At 37.9% G+C, this 24555-nt stretch overlaps 2 protein-coding genes across 11 annotated transcripts in view; one reads left to right on the top strand and one right to left on the bottom strand.

The window, feature by feature from the left end:
• Positions 1–22498, top strand: part of LOC132364506 (ceruloplasmin) — a 68510-nt gene extending 46012 nt beyond the window's left edge. Inside the window, exons 15-20 of one of the 4 annotated variants that reach the window (XM_059920129.1) lie at positions 2231–2337; positions 3810–4026; positions 4451–4590; positions 5917–6079; positions 18164–18268; positions 22310–22498. In XM_059920129.1, coding sequence (XP_059776112.1) covers positions 2231–2337; positions 3810–4026; positions 4451–4590; positions 5917–6079; positions 18164–18267 — 731 coding nt within the window. In that variant the 3' untranslated portion in view covers position 18268; positions 22310–22498. Of the gene's footprint in view, positions 1–2230; positions 2338–3809; positions 4027–4450; positions 4591–5916; positions 6080–10806; positions 11499–18163; positions 18269–22309 lie in introns of those variants that run through there. The other 3 variants (XR_009502823.1, XR_009502822.1, XM_059920130.1) reach the window with 3 other exon arrangements.
• Positions 1–24555, bottom strand: part of HPS3 (HPS3 biogenesis of lysosomal organelles complex 2 subunit 1) — a 96087-nt gene that overhangs the window by 31314 nt on the left and 40218 nt on the right. The window contains exons 11-17 of one of the 7 annotated variants that reach the window (XM_059920131.1): positions 24019–24252; positions 22838–23023; positions 22307–22495; positions 21130–21237; positions 16602–16808; positions 15910–16000; positions 11898–12669 (exon numbers count right to left, since the gene is read on the bottom strand). In XM_059920131.1, the coding sequence (XP_059776114.1) occupies positions 12542–12669; positions 15910–16000; positions 16602–16808; positions 21130–21237; positions 22307–22495; positions 22838–23023; positions 24019–24252 (1143 nt within the window). In that variant the 3' untranslated portion in view covers positions 11898–12541. Of the gene's footprint in view, positions 1–11897; positions 12670–15909; positions 16005–16601; positions 16809–19599; positions 19678–21129; positions 21238–22306; positions 22496–22837; positions 23024–24018; positions 24253–24555 lie in introns of those variants that run through there. The other 6 variants (XR_009502824.1, XR_009502827.1, XR_009502825.1 and 3 more) reach the window with 6 other exon arrangements.

A 24555-nucleotide genomic window follows, 5' to 3' on the forward strand; every position in this document is an offset into this window, starting at 1 on the left:
TTATTTTAGGTAGGGGGTTGGTCAGGAGGGCTTCTTTGAGGAGGTGTCACTGGTGAAGACACCTAAATGATGAGAAGTAATGAGCCTCAGGGAGTTGTAGAGGGAGAGCATTCTAGGCCCTGAGATGGAAGTGGACTTGGTGTGTCTGAGGAATGGCCAAAGGCCAGAGCAGAGCAAACAGGGGCAGAATGTGAGGAGATGAGATCTAGGCAGGTCAGGGAGCCGGATGCAGTAGGAGGGAGGGGGACATCAGAGGCCATGGTTACGACCTTACATATCATTCTGAAATCCCATGTGAGGGTTTGAGCTGGAGAGTGATGATCCGATGAACACTTTTTAAAGCGGCAGTCCCCAACCTTTTTGGCACCGGGGACCGGTTTCGTGGAAGACAATTTTTCCACGGACGGTGGGGCAGTGGAGGGGGACTGTTCACGGGGTAATGCGAGTGGTGGGGAGCGATGGGGAGCAGCAGATGAAGCTTCACTTGCTTGCCCCCTGCTCACCTCCTGCTGTGCGGTCCAGTTCCAAACGGGCCATGGACAGGTACCGGCCCGCAGCCTGGGGGTTGGTGTGTGAAAAAGTGACTGTAGGGGACAAGGGCAGAAATCAAGGATCCGTTAGGGGACTGTCGCAATAATCTGGGTAAAAAATTAGTAAGACTTGGACCAGGGTAGAAGCAGCTGAAGTGGTGAATTGTATTCTGGTTCCATTTTAAAGGTGGTGCTAAAAGGACCTGCTGAAAGGTTGGTTGTTAGGGAAGGAGGAGTCAAGGACAAGCCCAGGGCTTGGGCATCAAACACTGATGGCAGAGCAGGTTGGGGCGGGGAATGGAGAAGAGACAATAGGAGTTTAGATGAAGAGACAAAATGTTCAGGTGATGAATCTACTCTTTAAATTTTCAGTGAAACATTCTGTTTACAAAAAGGGTGAGGACACAGGGGCAGGTAAGATGGAGGACTTGAGGAAAAAGGAAAAAGTCTACCGTATCCCGAGACCATCCCTCAAGTCCTGCTTGATTCCCTGGTAAAGGTTTGTCAAATTCTAGCTAATAAAACTCTGACAGCAGGAATATATAATGGTGAGGTCTGCATAGATAGACAGTGAGTGGCCATGGCTGAAAGTCAAGGTCTTGTGAGTACTTGTACAGGATGCTGTGAGGTGACTGGCCGCAAAGATCAGCCTGGAGAGAAGCCCAGGGCAAATGGAAGAAGGTAAAGACCTTGGCAAGATAGGAGGGTGGAGCTACTTGAAAGTGTGAAGGTCCAGGGTGTGGTCATGTCCTGTATGTGACAGAGTTGTGACAGAACAGTGTATGGTATGACAGAAAGCGGCAGACAAGAGAGGTCACTGACAGGTCAGTGACCCATGAGATCAAGCGGTCTAATGGTTCCTTGCCAGGAACTGTGAAATCACTGAGGATAATGGTGTAAAAGGAAAAAAGGCAGGTGGTGGTGAAGCTGTAGGAATTACACAGGATAGTCCAGATACACAGACACAAAGAAGACAGCGGGGAAGCAACTAGCACTGGGGGAAAATCTCTTGAGAGTTGAAAAGAAAAAAGTGTATTAGAGAAGCAGACTTCAAACTAAGGAAAGATCTATTGTGAAGTTTCTTCAAATTGTGATACTGAATTGCCACCTCCTGGCTTTGTGTAGTGTGGCCTGTGTTTCATGGCTAGTTAATTTATAACTGACAAAGAATATATAAAAGTGTGTCTTACAGTTGGTCTTAAAACTAAATTCTTTTTTTTTCCCCAAATTCAGACAAAATTTACTTAGAGAAAATTATTTTTTAATTGTTGGCTTCATTATCGTTTAGGTCAGAGGTGTAACAGTTTTCCTTTTTAATACTCCTTTCATCATTGAAGACAATGAAACTTCCGCCTGTTTTCTGAGAAGCAACAAATAGTAATGGATGGTCACAGGTCTGAGCACTGGCATGCCTGTGATCTAAGTTGTACTTTTGCTATTTATTAGCTTTATAACTTAGAGCAAATATCTTGTGTGCTCCTGACTTTCATCATCTCTGAAATAATGGAGGTTATTATGTTTCCTTCTAGTAAAACTAAATTCTTGAAAACAACTTTGAGTACTGCTGCTTTTCAAAACTAATTACTTTGACATTTCCAGTTTCTGGGTCATTGGTTATCAAGGCTTTGATAACAATTTGACATACATATATCAAATACATACCAAATATAACCAGATACATTAACACTTGATTAATTTAGGTGAAACTCGCACTTACGTATGGAAAATCCCAGAAAGATCTGGAGCTGGAATAGATGATTCTCCTTGTATTCCATGGGCTTACTATTCAACTGTGGATCGGGTTAAGGTAAACTTTAAATCATTTGTGTTTTGTGCAGATTCCCAAAATAGACACACAGTTGAAGGAAGATGAGGTTAGAGTTTTCCTGTGGTCCAATTCTGTTAAAATTATAGGAAAGTAAGCTGCTCTGAAATTCACTTTGGGTTTTTTGTTTTTGTTTTTTGTTTTTTTTTGGTTTGTTTACGGATACAGTTATAAATGTATCAACTCTGTAACTGCTGATTATGGGTACCACAGGATTAAATATTAATATGGTATTCTATTTCCCTTTTGATATGAAAATACATACTAAAGAACTGAGGTACATGATTTCAGAGCTCCATTATTACATAATAAAAATGCTGATCTCAGCAGTAAGTCACAGCACAGCTACAGCTGCTGTTTGATTAAATATTTCAAAGCCAAAAAAGCACTCAACAACTATAAATCAGAACATGTACCAAGACTCTTTTGTAGAATTAAACCTCTAGTTCAAATCTCTCTCCTGAGTTCTAGACCTGTCTATATACCTGCCTATTGAACACCTCTACCAGCATGTCCCACAGGCACAGAAACTCAGCAAGTCTACAATGGAAACTGAGATCTCCCTCCACCTCCTCCTATATTCCCAGTTGTGATAAATAGCACAAATACCAAACCTAGTCATTTGTTCAAACTAGAACCCTGGATATAGAGTATCTAATTCTTACCCCTGGCTCACCCAGGCAATTCACCCACCTATACAGAGCTCAGTCCATTCCTTCTATCTCCACAGATCAGGTGCTAGTAATTTGCCTCAACTACTGCAGTGGCCTCCTAGTCTCCAGTCTCTTCCCCATACAAACCTTCCTTCACTCTACCACCAGGATCACTGGTCTAAAATGCAAATATACTGCCATTCCATGTTCAACTTTTCAATGACTACTTATGACCTACAAGACAAAATCTAAAATTCCAGAACATAATACAGCTCAAAGGCCATTCAAGATCTAATCTGCCATTACTGATGCCCAGCCAAACCAAAGTTCTTGTAGATTTAAGTCCATTGTGGTGTTCCCTGTGTTCACTGGCACTTTTTGTACCTCCATCGCAGCAAGTGGTTCATTTCTTCTATTCATCTATTTTCCCTAGTAGGAGGCAGGGTCTTTGTTTGATTCATCTCTGGATTTTTAGTGACTGGCATAGTGCCTGGCTTATGATTCCATAAGCAAACCAGCACTGTTCACTTGGGGTTCTTTTCAACTGCTGCTCATTAGCTGAGCCAATATTTGGCCTCTGCAACACATTTCTGTTACTTGAGCATCACCCACACAAATTCGACATTGTTCCAATTTAACTACTCCAAGTGGAAAGTTACTGAATTGACAGAACCACATTGGGCAAAGTCTACTACCTAAATCAGTCCCTCCAAAGTTCCTGAGGTCATGGGGGATAAGGTCCCAGTTCTCTGAAATCCCGACCTATATCACAGGGATGACTAAGTTTTTGCTTGTTTTCAGGATCTCTATAGTGGATTAATTGGCCCACTGATTGTTTGTCGGAAACATTACTTGCAAGTATTCAATCCCATAAAAAAACTGGAATTTTCCCTTCTGTTTCTTGTTTTTGATGAGAATGAATCTTGGTACTTAGATGACAACATCAAAACATACTCTGATCACCCTGAGAAAGTAGACAAAGCCAATGATGAATTCATAGAAAGCAATAAAATGCATGGTATGATACATTATTCTAAAACCTATTTTTTCCCTTTTCTTCTTTCAAATAAAATTACTTTGGAAACTATTCATTTGTTTTATTTTATAATAAACCACTTCTGCCACACTTCGCATGTGAGGTAGAATTCTGTTCAAAGCAAAAAGGGAACTATATTCGAGATCATCCATTAACTTCTCTCCCAGTTCCAAAGTCTCATTCCCTTTTAAATGCAAAATTAGGAATAAGGCTTTTGGTGCTAAGTGACTATAAAAGCAGTGTGATATTATTGACCTTAAAGTACCCATTTCCCCTATCTGTAGTGAAATAAGTTCTATTACCTCAAAAAGATGCCATATATTAACCTAATAAACCTATTTTCTGTGTAATAGCTGTTGGTTTAAAATATCCTGGAAGGTAATAAAAACTCATGTGTCTCACCCAGCTATTAATGGAAGAATGTTTGGGAACTTACAAGGCCTCACAATGCATGTGGGAGATGAAGTCAACTGGTATCTGATGGGAATGGGCAATGAAATAGACTTGCACTCGGTACATTTCCATGGCCACAGCTTCCAATACCAGGTAAGGGCCAACCATGGTCATTATTCCTGCTCTATTTGAAAATGTTTTAAAGCAAATGAAGAAAATATTTCCTCAGAGAGACTTACGAAAAGTTTAAGGTTTCAAGAGACAACTAAATTCCCACTAGCTATCTATTTTACACATGGTATTGCATTTATGTCAAATATATATAGCACAGGGAGCTCAGCTCGGTGCTCTGTGATGACCTAGATGGGTGGGATGGGGGTGGGGGATGGGAGGGAGGTCCAAGAGGGAGGGGATACAGGTATACATATAGCTGATTCACTTCGTTGTACAGCAGAAACTAACACAACATTGTAAAGCAATTATACTCCAATAAAAAAAAAAAGAGACAACTAAATTATTTTCAGAGTGTGGCACACAGCAATTTCAATCGTCATTACGAACCTTTTTACACCTTGGGCTCTCCCTTAGATTTCGTTTTTACTGGATTTTCTTGGAGTTCTGCTCACTTTTTCCTGGGCAAGGCCTTTGAATAGAATTGTCAGCAGAGAGGGTAGGAATGTTCACGTAATGATGGATTAGAGAGTAGAGACAAGACTTTATTATAAACTTTGCCTCTTCTAAGTTCTGGATCTTAAATGGCCTGAAGTGAACAAGATCAGCAGTTTGGTGTCAAGCAACTGATTGGTCCCTAGATCTCAATCCTACTTTGACTTCTCACCCAGTGCTGATTTCAGCAGGAATCAATAACCCTTTTGGAAATGCTTCTGTCTTACCTCACGTTAACATAGAAAATTCAGAAGCTACCACAAAGCACACTGCAGAACCATTTTATTATCGCTTTTTGGTTGACTTATTAGCAGACTTTCAATTCCATCCCTGCCGAAATACAGCCCAAATAATCTGTCTAGTCAAGACTCTACCTGAACTGCCCCTGGTTTTGGCTTCTCCATTGGCCTCCTTTCCTGATCCCTTCATTACCTACCAGCCTTAAAGTTTCACAGACAAGCTCATCTAGGATAGGTTCAGCAAGAGTGAGATTAAGACTGAAGTGAGGCCACAGCTAAATTCCTTTGTGTAACTCAAGTGCTCTGATAAAAAGGCAAACCAGAGTCAGATGTTCCTGACTGATGAATTCACTTTCATCACATCTTTCCTTCACACCCATGTAATACCCCGCAGTACAAAGGGTTTAGCAAAGACTACTACCTCATTGTTTGTATTAGACATAGCAATGTGCAGGGTCTCTCTCTTTCTTTTTTTTAATGGATTTATCCATTTTCTAATATCCCTGAGCTGGCCAATGAAAGATTATTTAAATGAACTCTCACATATAATAAACATTATTTTTTTCTAATTAAGCACAGGGGCATTTATAGTTCTGATGTCTTTGACATTTTCCCTGGGACATACCAAACTTTAGAAATGTCTCCAAAAACACCTGGAATCTGGTTACTCCACTGCCATGTGACTGACCACATTCATGCTGGAATGGAAACTACTTACACCGTTCTACCAAATGAAGGTGAATATCCACTTAGTAATTCTAGAAGGTATATATCACAAATATAATTAAGATGTACTACTTTGCCTATATATCAATACTTCCCCCCAACTGAAGCTTTTTTGAATTTGCTGCCCTGATTTCTTCCTTCTCTACCTCCAAATAGGAATTTTTTTACTGCTAAGTGGTGTGGGATACTGCTTATCTTCTGATAGCTAGTACTGATAACAGCACCAATAGTCTCTAAACTAATACAAATTGACACCAATTTGATGCAGTATAATTAATATTCCTAAAACTGACATGTGTAAGAGAGTAGTTGTGACTTAACAAAAGACATTTAAAATTTAATTTCTTTCTTAATAGAAAACATTAACTTTTTTTCTAGGAAGTACCTGGTACAGGAAAAAGCATCCCCCCCCAAAAAAAAACCCATATAACTAATATAATTTCAAATAGTCAATCAGGCAGAACAGTGTCTTTCTGTGCTTCTGGGGGAGGGGAGGAATTACTGATTATTGTTTTGTCAGTGATTGTCTTAGGCCATTTGGGCTGCTGTAACAAAATACCATACTGGGTAGCTTATAAGTAACAGAAATTTATTTTCCTAGTTCCGGAGGCTGTTAACCTGAGGTCAGGGTGCCAACATGGTTGGGTTAGGGTCCTTTTCCAGGTTGCAGACTTATTATACCTTCACATGGCAGAAGGGACAAACTAGTTCTCCAGGGGCCTCTTTTATAAGGGCACTAATCCCATTCACCAGGGCTCCACCCTCATGACCCAATCACTTCCCAAAGGCCCCACCACCTAACACTATCACCTTGGGCATTAGGCTTTCAACATATGAATTTTGGGGGCACACAAACATTTAGACCATAGCAAAGATCCAGGAAAAAAAAAAAATCTATTTTTAGATTCTAAAATCTTGCTGCTCCGCCCACCCCAGCAAGAACACTCCCTCCTATGCAGGCACATGCATATACACACACACAATAAAAACACAGGAAAACAAGCAGCCTTTTTATGGATAAACACTAAAAACTAAAGAAATGCGTTATATAAAGAGTAAAATTCCTGCTACCAACAAGGGATTAATTTCCAAAATATACAAACAGCTCATACAGCTTAATATCAAAAAAAAACCCAATCAAAAAATGGGCAAAAGACCTAAATAGACATTTCTCCAAAGACATACGGATGGCCAATGGACACATGAAAAGATGCTCAGTATCACTAATAATTAGTCATGCAAATCAAAACTATAATGAGGTATCTCCTCACACCAGTCAGAATGGCCATTGTTAAAAAGTCTACAAATAAAAAATGCTGGAGATGGTGTGGATAAAAAGGAACCATCCTACATTGTTGATGGGAATGTAAATTGGTGCAGTACGGAGGTTCCTTAAAAAGCTAAAAATACAGTTACCATATAATCCTACAATCCCACCCCTGGGTATATATCTGGAGAAAACTCTAACTTGAAAAGATACATGCACCCCAATGTTCAAAGTAGCACTATTTATCAATACAATAGCCAAGACACAGAAGCAACCTAAATGTCCATCGACAAACGAATGGATAAAGAAGATATGGTGTGTGTGTGTATATATATATATATATACACATACACACACACACATACATATACACAATGGAATATTACTCAGCCATAAAAAAACCCCAAAATAATGCCATTTGCAGCAACATGGATGGACCTACAGATTATCATATTAAGTGAAGTAAGTCAGACAGAGAAAGACAAATAGCGTATGATATCACTTATATGTGGAATATAAAAAAATGATACAAATGAACTTACTTACAAAACAGAAATAGACTCACAGACATAGAAAACAAACTTATGGTTACCAAAGGAAATACTGTGGGGCGGGGAGACAGGGGCAGGAGATAAATTAGTAGTTTGGGATTAACATATACACACTACTATATATAAAATATGTAAACAACAAGGACCTACTGTATAGCAGAGGGCACTATACTCAGTATCCTGTAATAACCTATAATGGAAAAGAATCTGAAAAAGAATATATATATATATTTGAACCACTTTGCTGTACACCTGAAACTAACACAACATTGTAAATTAACTATACTTCAATTTTAAAAATTGAGGTTAAAAAAAAAAAGTAAAATTCCTGCTTTTTGGTCACAGGATTTGGTGTTTCCTGAGTCTTCTGAGTTCAGAATTGTTGGAATTGGCAATAGCAAATCCAATGAGGGGAAATGATGTAGAGAAAACAACTCGTGTTTCCTCCTCACACTGGCATAAAAGGGAACATATAAATGGAAGAAAATACAGAAGTAAATATATTTCAAAACCTAAAAATCACTGAAAGATTACTTGTCAGTGCAAATGAAAAGTTTTAATTTCTGTTCCTGGGTCTTACACAAAGACCTCATAACATGAAAAACTTCCGCTAAAACTCTTTATTACAAAGTGTGGTACTGAGAGCACCAGAACACCAAAGACTCAGACAAACATATAAACCACTGGGTCTAATGCCAGTAACTGCTGAACAAGGTGAAGAGTCAAACGTGAGAAAGAAAACCTTAAGTAGAGCTTAAGAACATTAGCACACATGTAAACCACACAAAAGGATGGTCCTGCTCAGATTGATAATCAAAAGTGAAGGAATACCAAGGCAGGCATTCTGGAAATTCATGTGTGCAAATGCCTGACATGTTGAGTACGCTGCTACAGGCTAAGCCTACACACAAAGACCATGAAAAAATTCCTCCTGTAGGATAAGCCTGGGAGGAGATAAGGGAAATGACTGTTTCCTTGGTTAAGAAAGGGGATACTGTTTTAAAAGCCCTACTAAAAACTGTAGAACAAATAGCAATGCGAAGGCAAAACACATGTTGGAAAAAAAGATTAAAGAGAAATTTGACTTTTACAAAGAGAAAAGGTATTGCATGGAACTGAAAGAAGCAGTAATGAACAAAAAAGATAGCTTGGGGCTTCCCTGGTGGCGCAGTGGTTGAGAATCCGCCTGCCAATGCAGGGGACACGGGTTCGAGCCCTGGTCTGGGAAGATCCCACATGCCACGGAGCAACTAAGCCCGTGTGCCACAACTACTGAGCCTGCGCGTCTGGAGCCTGTGCTCCGCAACAGGAGAGGCCGCGATAGCAAGAGGCCCGCGCACCGCGATGAAGAGTGGCCCCCGCTTGCCACAACTGGAGAAAGCCCTCGCACAGAAACGAAGACCCAACACAGCCATAAATAAAATAAATTTAAAAAAATTAAAAAAAAAAAAAAAAATTATAAAAAAAAAAAAAAAAAAAAAAAAAAAAAAGATAGCTTGAACTATTCACAGAAAAATGGGGAGCCACATTTATCAGTCTGAATTATCTTTAAATGAAAGTTTGATAAAGCTTTGGCCAAGTTTACCTTAATTCTAAATCTTAGAAGAATTTCAGCCTACCATGACAGAGACAAGGGAGAAATCAAGTTATAGTGAAATCTTTCAATATTTCGCACAGGGAGACAATTTTCTCCACAAAGAAAAAAATCACTAGAAAAGAATTGTGGATATCCTGTCATGCTTAATGTAATGCCTTATTTCTACCAGAGGAAGCATAATAAAGACCTCCTCTGACAAATATAAAAGGTACTTTTTTTAGACTGACACTTCCATGACAGTCAGATAACCTCTTGGAGCTGTCTGAGGGGAAAAGCTTACTTAGCTTTAAGTTCCTCATAGGCAGGGAGTGTATATTCTGTACTTCTAGTAGGTGCACAAATCCAATCCAATACACTGCTTGGTAAATATCTAACCACATATTAACTCAATAAAAAGGAATTTTAAAAACTTTTTTGGACACAACGTCAGACTTATAGAAAAGTTGCTAGAGCAGTACCAAAAAAATTCCTGTATACCCTTTACCCAGATTCCCCAAATGTTAACATTTTGCACAGCATCATGTACTTTCTCGTCCTTTCTCCTATCTCCGTATCTCTTTATACACACACAGACTACAGATATTGTAAATACATATACTCCTATTTCCTAAAAACAGGAATATTCTTATACATAAACAAAGTACACCTATCAAAATCAGGAAATTAAAAACAATTCAATACTACAGACCCCTTTCATATTTCACCAATTATTCTAATCATGTTCTTCAGAGAAAAAGAAAATCCAACTCATGCACTGAGTTCAGCTGACATGTCTTCTTGTCTCCTTAGTCTGGAGCAGTTCCTTGGTTTTTGTCTTTCCCAACTTTGGCATTTTTAAAGAATTACAGGGCAGTCACTTTGTAGAATGTGATTTCAATTTGGGTTTGTCTAACGTTTCCTTATGATCAGATTCGGATTATGCATTTTTTGGCAAGATTCTCACAGAAGGGATATTGTGTTTTTCTCAGCATATATGTCAAGAGACACAAGATGTTGATTTGTTCCCTTACTGGTTGTGTTCATTTTGAGCATTTGGGCTTATGGTGGTATCTGCCAGGTTTCTCCATTAAAAAATGACTAATTTTCCCTTGATAATAAATAAAGATCTTGCAGGGAGGAAAGTTAATTTGTCTTTAAATAAAGCAGTACTAGAGTGAGAGATGTGTTTTAAATATATAAAGAGCAGAAAAATATAAATGAATCAAGAATAAAGAAAATAACTTTTAAAAAACTACAATATATTTAAAGCACCATGTGCCAATTTTTTTAACCATATGATATATACTATTTTTAATAATGGTCTTAAAATTTCTTTTTCTATAGAGACCCAGTCTGGATGAAAGAAATAAATTGGTGATAAGTGAAAAAAAAAAAAAAAAAACAATGATTCATAACAATGTATGTGAAAGTGTTGAATAGAAGGCTTACTTGGAATGGCTGTAAGCATTAAAAAAAAAAAGACTGAAAACATATACTTTTGTGCATTTATGGGGAAAACTGTGTTACACTGTTTCATATGAAAAGATCAATAGACTGTATTACGACACATGACTGACTCTAATACACATATCACCACCATTAGGGCTTTACAAAACTGTATTAAAAAAAAAAAATCTATGAGCAGATGTTGTCCTGGACAGTCCTCAAAGGATCACTATTAAGATTCAACGATTTCAATAATAAATAAAAAAATAAACAAACAAACAAATAAGGTTCAATGAAATGTTTCCAAACTTTGGCTTCCCATCAATCCCTCTAACATACATCAGTCCTAATGGACCAGTGGGATAGGGGCACAGGTGTAGAGGAAGTAAAATAAAAAATTAAACAAGATAAAATAAAATATTAATAATAAAATTTCAAAACGGTGAGGCCAATATTGAACTTGTAATCTACAGAACTGTAAGATAATTAATTTTGTGTTGTTTTAAGCCACTAAGCCTGTGATAATTTGTTACAGCAGCAATAGAAAATCAATAGAGTACCCTTTGAAGATGTCAATTATACCTAAATAAAGCTGGTAAAATTTTTTTGTTAATTTTAAATTTTAAAATGTTTAAATAAAATAAAACAAATTTTTAAAATAAAATAAAATGTTGCCAATCCGAGTTTTGTGAACCCTCGAAGAGATGATCAAAAGGAAGTTAATATGGAACTGGAGAAAGGCAGAGTTGAGAAACAATCTATAAATTAAATCCTGGTAAAGACGAATGTTGCCATCACGAGAAAAGTTTTCAAAATATCGTTGTGGAAACATCAGGTGAGTAACATTTTTGCCCAGCCTTAACTATAGTCAAAGCACACTATCAATGAACTGAACTGGGACTCAAAATTATTTAATAAGAGGCTAAAAAAAAAGACACAGTTCTTTATATTTCTTTATTTTCACATACACTCTGGCTAAAAGAGCAAGAGTACACATCAACAAAAAATGGAAACAAGGCTTTGGCTGAAAAACATGCACTCAACAAGTCATGTTAATAGCCAGACAAGAAGAAAGTCAGCTTTGTAAACTTCTATTTCATTTGATTCAGAGAGAAACTTAGCATGAATTTTAAAAGTAACAAGAAAATAAAGTTTGAAATCTTTTACTGTGGGAAAACATTAACATCTTTCTCAAAGAAAATAACTGTTTTGAAAAGTGACCCAGTAGAAAAATCTGGAAAAATCAAGAAGGTTAAATTGTGGACCACTTGGAATGACATTCCTTCGAGCATACTTAAAAATTGTTTGTGTTCCCGTGATGAAAAAGATTGTCATGTCCCCAACAACAGTAAATTGATGTTCCTTGGAATAGAAGTCAGTCTCTACCTTTAAAAATATATGCCTTCTCTGAGGAAACTCCTATATCTTGTAGCTTTTTTACATTCTGGACAATTAAATGGACTCAGGTCATAAATTATGAAACTAATAATACCACTGAGGTAAGCAGCCTGAAAGCATTTGCAATATATGTACATATTCAATATAAAAATCCTTTATATATTTTTTTTATCTGGCATTCAGTTTTGAAAAATTCAGTCTCATATGCCATTGTGGTATATTTCAAATGATACCTTCAAGTCAATGATTTCTTTCGACTGCAGTAAAGAAGATATGGCAAGAAAAATGCTGCAGTGCCATCTTCTGGGAGGACATTTAAGAAATCCCTTAGTTGTAGTTCCACAGCAACAATTGACAGTGTTTCTGTTTGTAGGAAAGAATATCTGAGTTAGAACTGAAATTCTGTCTTTCATCCTATTCTCTTATCACTCAACCAATTAGAAGCTAATTCAGGTGACAAGATGCTATAACTACAAGAGAGAGAGGAAAAAACCCCCAAAAAACCAGTCTTTTAAATCCACAGACTGCTTTATGGTCCTAACAACTTCTTATTTATTCTTTCTAGAATCATTTGTAGGAAAATACAATCAATTGAACACTGTTTTTAATGTTAGGACTATATTGCAGCTGATTTATAAAGACTGTTTGCTAGGACAGGAAATACTATTAATTGTTGGATGACATTTTCCTAAATCAGTTCCTCTCTATTATAAGATTTTTATGTTATTAATAAGCACAAATCTGTTTTCAAGACCATTTACTTTTTTTCTCAAACTACAAACTAATGTGTTCTAATGAATATTTTAAATATTAAGGAATTTAGTAAACATTTTTGTAAAGGTAACTATGTAATTTTATGATTCTGTTGTTTCTCGATGCATGCATGCTGCCCTCTGCTGGGAAGAGAAGGGAGTGACATTTAAGAACAATGTTCCCAAACCTTCTTCAGTGCCATTCTGTGTGTGATTCTTGCGTGCCCACCACTTATTCTATTTGCAGAGTAACCGAAATATAAAATCTCCGGCTCAGGTGTGTGTGCATCCGTCCAAAGTCATCTGTCCAATATCCAGCAACCTAAACCACCCCTTACACAAAGGAATGACATGCTCTTGTTGCTAAAAAGTTAATGAATAGTGTGACGTATGAGAAAGCTCCCTAGCTCTGGAATTGTACAGACTCGGGCAGGGATCACACTCTTCTACTTATGCTCTGGGTGACTTTAAGAAAGTCAACCTCCTCGGTCTTGGTTTCCTCATTTATAATGTAGTGGTACCATCTGCTAGCTTCGAGTCCTTTGTGAATTAATTTAAAATACAATGATGCACATCTGACACAAAACAGAACTTTAATAAACAATAACTGCTAACTAATTTGTAAAACCCATGAATTACCAATGTTTTCCTATCAAACTAGTTTATTTTGCCTAAATGTGGAACCTGTAAGTAGTACCCTGGATACAAAAAACTGAGGTGGGGGCCAGTGTAAAGTAGGTATAGAGCCAACAAAAATCTTGCCACTGCTCTATTCTCCTCTTCCGCCAACTAGTGAAAGGCTAATACAGGTTACAACTCCAAGAACAAGGTCAATATCTTAAATCCATAGAGTACTTTAAATCCTCCAGTGTGTCTAGAAAATACGTGTCAAATGTTGAAAATAGTTATTTCTGGCTGGTGAAGTTTAAAATGACTTCTTAAACTTTGTAATTTACTATAGTACTAGAATTTTTATTAATAAGCGCAGCTCACTGTCACAAAAACAGTCATAAGTACTGCCTTGAAACAAAGAAGTCAACCACTAACCCCAGTTTCAATGGCTTTGCATTAGTGCAACAGTTCTCAACTAGTACAGTTTTGTCCCCCAGGGGACATTTGGTGATGGCTGGAGACATTTCTGTTTTAACTGGGCAAGTGCTACTGGTATTTAGTGTATTTAGTGAGTAGAGGCCAGGGATGCTGGTAACATCCTAAAATGCACAGGGGACACTGACACACAAATTATCTGGTCCAAGATGTCAGCAGTGACAAGGTTGAGGAACACTGCATTAGAGAGTAAGAAATCCAAGCTCCTAAGCATATTATGTAAGTCCCTGACCTCCATCTCCAACCTCACCATCTTGCAATTTTTGCCTAACATTTTACTCTAGAGTCAGTCCTGAACCTCCCATTAGTCCCAGGCAATTAAAAAAATTGGCTTGTTTCAGGATACTCAGTAAGTAGCAGACTTGAAACTCAGTTCCAATTCTCCTAATTCCAATCCTGGTCCCTTCTTGGTATACCACAGCTGCCAACAGAGGGACTCCCCATGAAAACGGACCTGAGGTTATTCAGGTGTCTTCCCTTCAAATCAATAAATAGTTATAGAATACGCCGTATGGAGAAGCACATTGCTGGCAAGGAAAGTGCAACATGAAAAATGAATAAAACACTATACCAGCTCTGGAGGTATTACAATAAAGGTAAAATCACACACAGCATTTAGTACCATAAGCCACACACATACATACATGCACATGTGTGTGAATACACACATATTAAAGACACAGAAAAATGGAACATTTGGAGGAAAGATTACGGGGTAGTTATGAGTTTGTGGGTGTGGATCAGAAAAGGATGAAGAAAGAGTCGTTTGACTAAGATAATGATGTTACCGGGGTGTGAAGATGTGGGCTATCTGCACCGGAAAGTGATCGACCAACAAGAATAATCAGTTCAAATTTATGTGATAAATTTGATGCAGATGGGGCTGGGCAATCAAACACCTGACACTTCCACCTTCTGACAACTAAAAAATCACGCAGAGAGATGGGTAGGACAAATAGTATAAAGGCCCCTCCTTGTCTTCCCAATCACAAACATACAACTTTACTTAATGGGGATTTCCAGAAAAACACCATCCAATGGCCACTTGGCTTTGCCTAACACTTTGAAAGTCAATTCCCTCAGCTGGAAAATACAATTACAACACTGTCAACTTCTAATATTTTATGCACACTGGTATCAATATAACCATACCTTTGTCATCAGGCCAACCATTAACTGGTGATATTAACACACAAGAGTAGCGAAACTGATAACCATATAGCTATCAAGATTGATAAATGACTATGAATTATAAAAATTCAAACAATAACTACCTACGCTGTAAAATACTGCATAATTTAGACATACTACACTTCTAAATCTTTGAGAAATTTATCATTCCTCAGTACTTGCTTACAATTATGATTAATAATGATAATAATTTTAATTTCCTACATGAAGTAAATTAAGCACCCAGACCATTAATATAAAACGAACTTTAATGGCTATTCCAATTTTTAAAATACTGAGGCTGTGAGTTTCTCTGACTGTGATAATTTGTTAAGTGTTTGGAAAGATTAACTTAAAAGCATCAGCTCTAGAGCTAAAAGGGATAAATGAATATCAAATGTGGTGGCGGGAGCACACATGAATGTTAAAAATAAGCTCTCCAGTTGATTATGCGAAGACCCTCTTCCCCACACTTGAGAATCACATGAAAAACTAGAGACAGCAAGGCTTCAGCCAGTTATGGAAATGAGTACCCTCAATTCAATTTATAATCAAGCAAAAAAGATTATTTTACCTTTTAGTGATGATAAGTAAAGTTGATATTTCTCTCCACCACATTTTATTCTCTGACAAAGTTCAGGCAGCAGTTTTTTCCACCACAAAGTCTATCTTAGGGAAAAATGAATACTTTTTAAGTTTGATGCATTTTACATTCAGATTTCCAACAAGAAGAAAAAGATTGTGCAGGGAAGCCCAGGGCAAAAATACATCATCTTGGTTAAGGAACAGACTTTGTTAGAACAGTCTTCTGCTTAAGCTAGAACATGAAAGTCAGATCTGTAACTTGAAAATCTAATAATATATACACTGTACATATGTACACCGCTATTTTCAAGAAGAAACATAGACGTGTCTTGTTTTCACCTCTTAGGTAGCAAGAAAGTTCTGAAGTCAAAAACTCTTCTAATTTCTAAAGACCAGATAGTCCACAAAGAATTTTCCCAACATTTATTATGTTTTCCAAATCTTCAGCTAATAGCCTACTTCATCTCCAAACAAGAGACCTTTAGTGAAGATAACATACAAGCACCATAAATTTTAACAGCGTCTAATGGTACTCAAAACATGTAACATATATGCTCTTTTAACCCACACAGCCCTGTGAGGTTGGACTGGCATAATTTGTCCCCATTTTGCAGATAAGGTGACAAGATTAACATTTGATTATCACTGATAAAGCCTAAAACCGTAATCTGAAAAGCATACCCGATTCTCTTCTTTCAGTTCATGATTAGCATATGGGATGACTGCCTCCGGGCATCTCTCTAACAGCCTGTCTATGCACCGTTCGTACTCTTCCAAACGCGTACGACACAGAACATGGACACTGAGGCCAGCAACAGTGTCTTCTGAGAGTGGCTCCAAGAATGGAATAATGGAAGCTATGTCAAATGAAGGACCACATATGAGAGACTATGAACAGAAAAGTGAAATGTTATGGAATGAGGCACCCAAAAAACTAAAGCACAACATACAGAACAGTTTTTAAAAAGAATAAATCTCACTTGCCAAAAAAAAAAAAAAGAATGTAATTTTAGAGCACGCGCATATATTTACTTAGTAAGTCTAATTAGACCAAAGTATTAAATAATCTTGAAAACACCTCTAGTTTAAAGAAAAAAAAAATCTGTTTAATACAAAGCTATGATTTTTTAAAATAACATGATTGTGTTTGCTCTGAATAGACTGTAAGTTTAAACTAATGCGAATGCTTTAAGACTCTATCCTAAAGATATAATCAACATGGTGGTCAAGATTTATGTCCAATGATGTTCACCTCAAGAATATTTATAATACTGAAAAACTAGAAGAAATCTAAACATTAAATAAGAAGGGATGGGGCTTCCCTGGTGGCGCAGTGGTTGAGAATCTGCCTGCTAATGCAGGGGACATGGGTTCGAGCCCTGGTCTGGGAAGATCCCACATGCCGCGGAGCGACTAGGCCCGTGAGCCACAACTACTGAGCCTGCGCGTCTGGAGCCTGTGCTCCGCAACAAGAGAGGCCGCGATAGTGAGAGGCCCGCACACCGCGATGAAGAGTGGCCCCCACTTGCCGCAACTAGAGAAAGCCCTCGCACAGAAACGAAGACCCAACACAGCCATAAATAAATAAATAAATAAATAAAATTAAAAAAAAAAAGTTAAGGATGTATCTCACATATCTTACAAAAAAAATAAGAAGGGATGAGTAAATAAATTATGATAAATTCAAATGATGGAATATTTTATAGCTATCAAAATTGTTTTCAAAGGACAAAGGACAAAATGCTCACGATAAAATTAGTAAAAAATCTCAATACAAAGTTATATTCAGAGCATGATCAGTTTTATAAAATCTACATAGGTACATGCACATCTAGAAATGCCTTTGGAAGAGCATCGAAATTTGAAACAGAGACCAGTTCGCTGGAATGGGAGGACAAAGCCAACTTTTTTTTTCTTTTTCACACTTCCCTGTATTTTCCAAGGTTTCTATAATAAGCATGCACTACACATAGAATCAAAAATAAAATTTAACATTTAAGAAAACTACAGCAATCGTTAAGAACTTAATAATTTGTATCAATACCATTTGCTACAACCTGAATGACACAGAGCAGCTATTATTTCAGTAGTCAGAACTTGACAATATTTTACTTTTAAACATTTAAACTATAAATACTACTTTTGATTCTGCCACCAAAATAATCTCTGCTTTCCCTTTCTTCTGGATAAAAATGAAATGCTCATATCCTGATTTTCTTCTTCTTGTATCCTTTTTACTACAGCATCTTCTCAGACTCACAGGAGGATATGGAACATGAACTATCCATTTACAGTCAGCATCGTGATTTTACTCCAAATATCTACCAAGGAATGGCTAGGAGAATAAGGTTGGTCCCTTTCCTTCCTGAAAATTTAACATTCACCTTCATCTGAAAAATTTCCTGACAATAAGAGAGCAAATATGAAATAAGGTGGTTAAAGTGAAATGAGTCAAAGCTTGGTACAAAATGGGTTACCCATGAACTTTTAAGTAGTTATATCCATATCATCAAGAAGTTTAAAAATGAGAAACACCAGAGAATTCCTTGGCGGTCCAGTGGTTAGGACTCCGCACTTTCACTGCTGAGGGCGCAGGTTCGATCTGTGGTCGGGGGACTAAGATCCCAAAGCCACACAGGGCGGCCAAAACAAACAAAACAAACAAAAACCCTCAAAATAAGAAACACCAGACAACACATATATCACTGGATAAAAAAAGGCCCACAGGTTACTACTACTCTTTAAAATACTCTTAGTGTTGTCTGCTTCTTAGCAGTGTGTTCTTTTTTTTTCAATATTGGAAATGGACTCTCCACCCCCAACACAGGCACTATTTATTCCTTTTTTCTGATCTAGATCCCTCATGCTCAGCTGACTGCAGGGCTGGAACCCACAGAATTCTCTACACAGTCACACCTGTGGCTCTAAGATGGGTGGATGGCAAGGAGGCGGGGGGAGGGGACCAGGACAATTCTGGTAAAAGGCGGGGCATTTACTAGTTACTGTGTTGTTCTGAATAGTGGCTTTTTGACACATAGATGATCTATAGATTGTTTTTAATTCTTGCACAAATATACTATTACAGTGATTAAGAACAAGAGACAAAGATTTATATCGTGGTGGTGAGTTGGTGGGTAGAGGGGAGTCATGCAATTTTGAAAAAGCTCTCCAAGTGATTCTGAACTGACCCCCCGTTCCTCTAGGTAAGAGCAGGTGAGATCTTTTTGTTTCTTGATGGTTAGTTTTTTCTTAATGACTAAGACTAATTGACCCCAGATAATTTAGAAAGAGTTATAATTAGGAAAAGGATTTAGAAAAGTTTAGACTGACTAAACTTTCTATCCTTTAATGGCAAGGATTCCCAGAAAGAAGATACCCTTTTTATTTATTTATTTTTATTTTTTACAAATTTATTTATTTTATTATTATTTATTTTTGGCTGCCTTGGGTCTTTGTTGCTGCGCATGGGCTTTCTCTAGTTGCGGCGAGCGAGGGCTACTCTTTGTTGCGGTGCGTGGGCTTCTCATTGCAGTGGCTTCTCTTGTTGCAGAGCATGGGCTCTAGGTGCACGGGCTTCAGTAGTTGTGGCTCGCGGGCTCTAGAGCGCAGGCTCAGTAGTTGTGGCGCACGGGCTTAGTTGCTCCGCAGCATGTGGGATCTTCCTGGACCAGGGATCGAACCCGTGTCCCGTGCATTGGCAGGCAGATTCTTAACCACCGTGACACCAGGGAAGTCCCAAGATACCCTTTTTAAATACCTTAAAATGGATTCTAAAGATCACTGAATTATACTTTTTCAAGCAGAGATTATAAATATGCTTTGAAGATTTATCAGGGGATATTTAATAGCACTTATTACAATTAGCATTTTAAATATGTAATTAGTACATACATTATAGGAGGGCAAGGTCTTGCCTGCCTTGTCCAATGCTGTACATCAATCACATTTACAGTACATGATTGAGGAATATTTGTGGAATGAACAAATCTGAGACTAAGTGCTTGGCAGCCTCTGTATCATAAGGGTACTAGAGATAAGAACCAACAAGAACCTTCTTTGGCAATTTTTTAAAAAATGTAAGTAACTCCATTCCTGGCGACATCACAGGCTGTCTAGAGGCTAAGACTAAGCAGTATGGTCTCTTGAGCTTCACATCCTGCCACCCCATCCCCAATTTGACATTTTGGTTTCTATAAGCAATAACCACACTTCCACTAAGTTCCCAGAGTAAATCAGGGGTTACAAACTCCAAAGCTTAACAAGGCCAAACCACATGACGAAAACCAGATGATGAAAACGCACGAAGGCGGCTGGGTATAAGGAAAATGGATGCCAGACACTCAGCATCTGGACCAGGGAGACACGGAGGTGGAACTGTGGCAGACAGGACAGCACGAGCACTGCCCAAGGAGGGGAGCCAGTAGGTGGCTCCAACCTTCAGGTCTCAGGCAGTGAGGGCCCAGGGTTACTGCTGAATGAAAGTTCTGCTGAGTTTCTCAAAGAGAAACTTGAAACTCAAAATTCTGAATTTGAAATCTCAATTTTCGTATGTTGGCAGCTACACTGGGAAGACCAAACACAACAGATGTGGGGATTATACTCAGTCCTTGGGCCACTGATTACATTAAACAAAATCACATCCACATTGAGCCCAGCCCAATCCACCAAGTCAAATGTGGACTTTCTTTCTCATTCTCAGTCAAAAACACTCACGTTCAGAATTCTTGCAGGATGGTCTACGTTCTCTTGATCATATTTCTTACTTTAAAAAAAATCCTTTCAGGAGCCAGATAAGCTAGCTACTTTGACCTATTTCCTATAAGACAGATAGTAGTGCTTGGTTTGGGCTAGAGGCCTAACCTGCGTGAGTGAACACTAAAATAAAAGTGAATCTCGTCAATGAAAACACCGCGAAACATTTGCCGTACTTTCATTTCACAACGTGTTTTCAAGCACATCCTGGGAATGAGGCAAGAGTCACAGGACTTGGAAGCTCACTCACCGACTGGCAACAAAACCAGACTTCCCGTCAGCAGTTTCAGGCAGAGGCAGGAATTCCCTCCAGAGCTCTTGAGTATGCCTAACTATAGATTCTGTCTCCAGAATTATACACTCTAAATTAACTGGACACCCAGGGTCTTACCAAATTTAAGTCCTATACTATATGGTAATATGCATATTCATAAGAAAAGGAGGCATTTTTATTTACCTGTAATTTTGAAAGGTCTTCCATATAATTTTTATCAGCCAAGGATTCGGATGATGTTAAGACACTAACCCACGGACTGATTAAGCCACAATGACTACAGGTGTTTATCTAAAATGTAAAAGAAATTTATCATAAACAAAAATACAACAAAACAAGACTTTCTTCATCCATCCCACAAACAGTGAGCAATCCCTAACATTCTGCCGTGTCCCAAAATTAGGTATACATTTTCCTGGTAATGGGAAGAAAGTCTTAGAATGTATTCCCCTGGAAAAAGTTTTAGTTTTGCTGCTTCTCACTGAATAAATCCTTACTAAATATTTCCTAATATTTTAACTTTCAAAAAACTTCAAAGAGGCACTTTCTCACAAAAAGGGCAATACTTCCTTTAAGCTAATTACACTCAAAAAAAGTTAACAGTAATACTGAAAGTAATTTTTATTTCTACTACTTTCCTTGGGAGGCAAAATCTCTTCCATAAGTTCTCAAGACAATTCCCATAAAGACTCCCTTATTCAAGCAAACCCACATTAGCCACTCTGTCACTATGAGGGACAAAGGGGCTGCCGGGGGTCAGGGGGGAACGGGAAGGATAAGAGTAGAGTTGTTAGGGCTGCTGCAGACTGCGGAACAGCTCTTGTCTGTGCAGCTGACAGGAAATGCAAGTCTGGTAAGGAAGTCTCTCTCCCACAAGCCTTCTGCAGTTCCTCTCCCAGCAGGGAGGTCTGCAGATGTCTCTTCTCTCATGTTCCACTTCATGACTGTCGCCTGAGGGAGCACAGATGGATTTGGGGAAAAGCCCTTTCTCCCACACTTTGGCTACTTAAGTACCACTGTAGGTATAAGTAATATAGGAGCAGTAGAAGGCGCTCTTTAGCATACAGAAGTGTTTAAAATGTGGGCAACTTCACTCACAGACAAGTTTTAAATGTATTTTTAACTCTTGCTTTAAAAAGATATCCGGTAATACGAATTACGACTGATTTTATGCCATTAAAAATAAGAAGGGTCAACAAAAATTAAAATAAAAAGAAAGAAAGAAAAATTTAACAAAAACATAAAACACACACACAAAAAAACAAACAAAAAAAACAAAACAAAAAAAAATAAGAAGGGTCATTATCATAATGTGTAATGTACATAAAGTTTAATTCACTGTCCTATTCCATTATCTTACCAGGTCCTCTGATGTTCTCAATGGTGTGGTGTCAGGTGACTGCCTCTTAGATAATCTCCAGATGTACTGTGATGTGAGCTTGAAAAAGAGCTCCTGAAGTACCACATCCGGGACACATGCTACCAGCTGAGCTTCCCAAAAGTCTACTAAGAGCTGAGGAATCGTATCTTCATCTTTACCACAAAGCACCTTGAGAACAGTGAGACAAGCCTCCATAGCTCAGATAAATATAGGACTGATCAAGTTACAGCTGGTCTGAACAGCACTCCATCACGTGGGCCATGTATTTAATAATTTATCAGTAGCATTAGTGCCGTGGCAAAAGCGAATTTAGACAGTTTTAACAGACTCCAGGTTGCATGAACGGAATTTTTGTAGATACATTTTTTTAATCTGTACTTTTATAAGTGGTTATGTGTAAGTCTCATTTTTCAATAAACAAATGAAAACTCACTTCTCTTATTCTGCTCCCCATCCCCCCACCAACTTCATCAGGCCATCCAGAACAAGTACATTTTCAAAGTGACAAACCTTAAAGAAGGAATCTGCTTCTTCAATTCCAATTTTGTTGTTCTTCTGTAAGCCAAGGACTGAAGCCACAAGCAATCCAGGCTGAGTCTCCTTCAAGTGAACTGCAAATTCAGTTGGAACAGTCTGTCCTTTCCTCTGTTGAATCAATAGCCGAGGTTCCAGAATGAAGCCACATACCAACTTCATCTTCAGATAAAAAAATATTGAGGAACAGAATAAACATTGCATTCATCTTGGAAATACACGCTAGTGAATTCAAGAATCAATGATAAGCCATTAATAATTTATTGTAATCTTAATTTTTTCTTTACAAAGACAAGTTCTAAGGACATCATTGGTAACTGTCTTTGTAGAAGTTATTATTACTTAATTAAGCATCAAGATGTCCTATTTTGTAGACAGCTTTAAATTTAGGTCTATATAGGATTTTTCAAAATTATGAAAAGAAAATTCATCTTTCTAGAATTCTACTCTTCAAAGTAGAGGACATCTCAGTGTTGACTTGCTCTCCTCATCATAATAAAATGTGCCATTTGTACAGCAATAAAGCACTCCTGCTCTTTTTGGTTAGACCTGAGACATAATAAGTGCTCAATTAATGTCACTTCTTAATTTCTTCCTCTAGTGATTAACTTCTTTGGCTTATGTCCCTAAATGGCCTCTCTTCCAAGGGGAAGCTACCTTTTCTTTGATACACCATTCAAATGCCTAATCTCCCACACAGTCATTTGTGATCTTCTCAAATGCAGGCTATTTCTGCAACTACTGGACTCCTAAGACTCAAGGTTAATTAATAACTTACTTGCTGTACTTGAATATACATCACTGTTCTGTTTTCAGGGACAAACCACACCACCCCCTCATGCCAGGTCAGACTGTCGGCTCAGGGCAGAGCCTGTGTACTCTTCAGTGCCAAGCACTGTGTTCTGAACATACCTGACACTAAGTTGAAAACTCTTTGGATACCCACTGCTGCCATTTATCTTTCATTTTTCTTTTTCATTTGCCAAATCCAAAGCCCAAGCACTCCCACTTTGGGTCACTTCCTTTTTAATATTAAGTCTATTTTCCATTACAACTAAGAAAAAAATGAGCTACACAGAAGCCAGAAGAAAACTAAACACCGCAGGACCACTGAGTCCTATTTTAGCTTGCTGTTAATACCAGGCAGGGCACCGTACCTCTGAATGGCTTTTCATTTCATTTCTGTGCATGTCAAGATCTCTCATTTTCAAAGCCATTGCTGCCTTGGTCAACGTCACTAAGACTGATGAAAATCCAGAAGTATCCAGCTTCCTTAAATAGCTTATGGCAGTTAAAGGATCAATATTCTTCATAGAAGGACTACAGAGAATATGGGGCAGTTGCTTCGGCTCAGCGACATAAAACATCTGAACCACTTTTGCTGCCAATTCCTTTGGTGAGCGTAAACGAGAAATAAGAGGTCAGTCAGCCGATAGAAAGCAACAAAATCAGCAAAAAAAAAAAAGGATAAAAAGCCAAGATACAAACATTCCAATTAAGATAAAATTACAGTACTATGCTTCGATTTAAAAAGAGAGTTGATGGTGATAGCGTGGGAGAGCTGAGATGACCTAAAGTGATCTCTTTGCTGAGTTATAATGAAGAAAAAGCAGGGAAAGTGTATACCAAGTTGTGGCCAGCATTTCTAATTTTAACAAGAGTTCAGAAGAAGAAAACAAATGTTGGATTAAATT

Source organism: Balaenoptera ricei, chromosome 4 (assembly GCF_028023285.1).
Source record: "Balaenoptera ricei isolate mBalRic1 chromosome 4, mBalRic1.hap2, whole genome shotgun sequence".
NCBI lineage: Eukaryota > Metazoa > Chordata > Mammalia > Artiodactyla > Balaenopteridae > Balaenoptera > Balaenoptera ricei.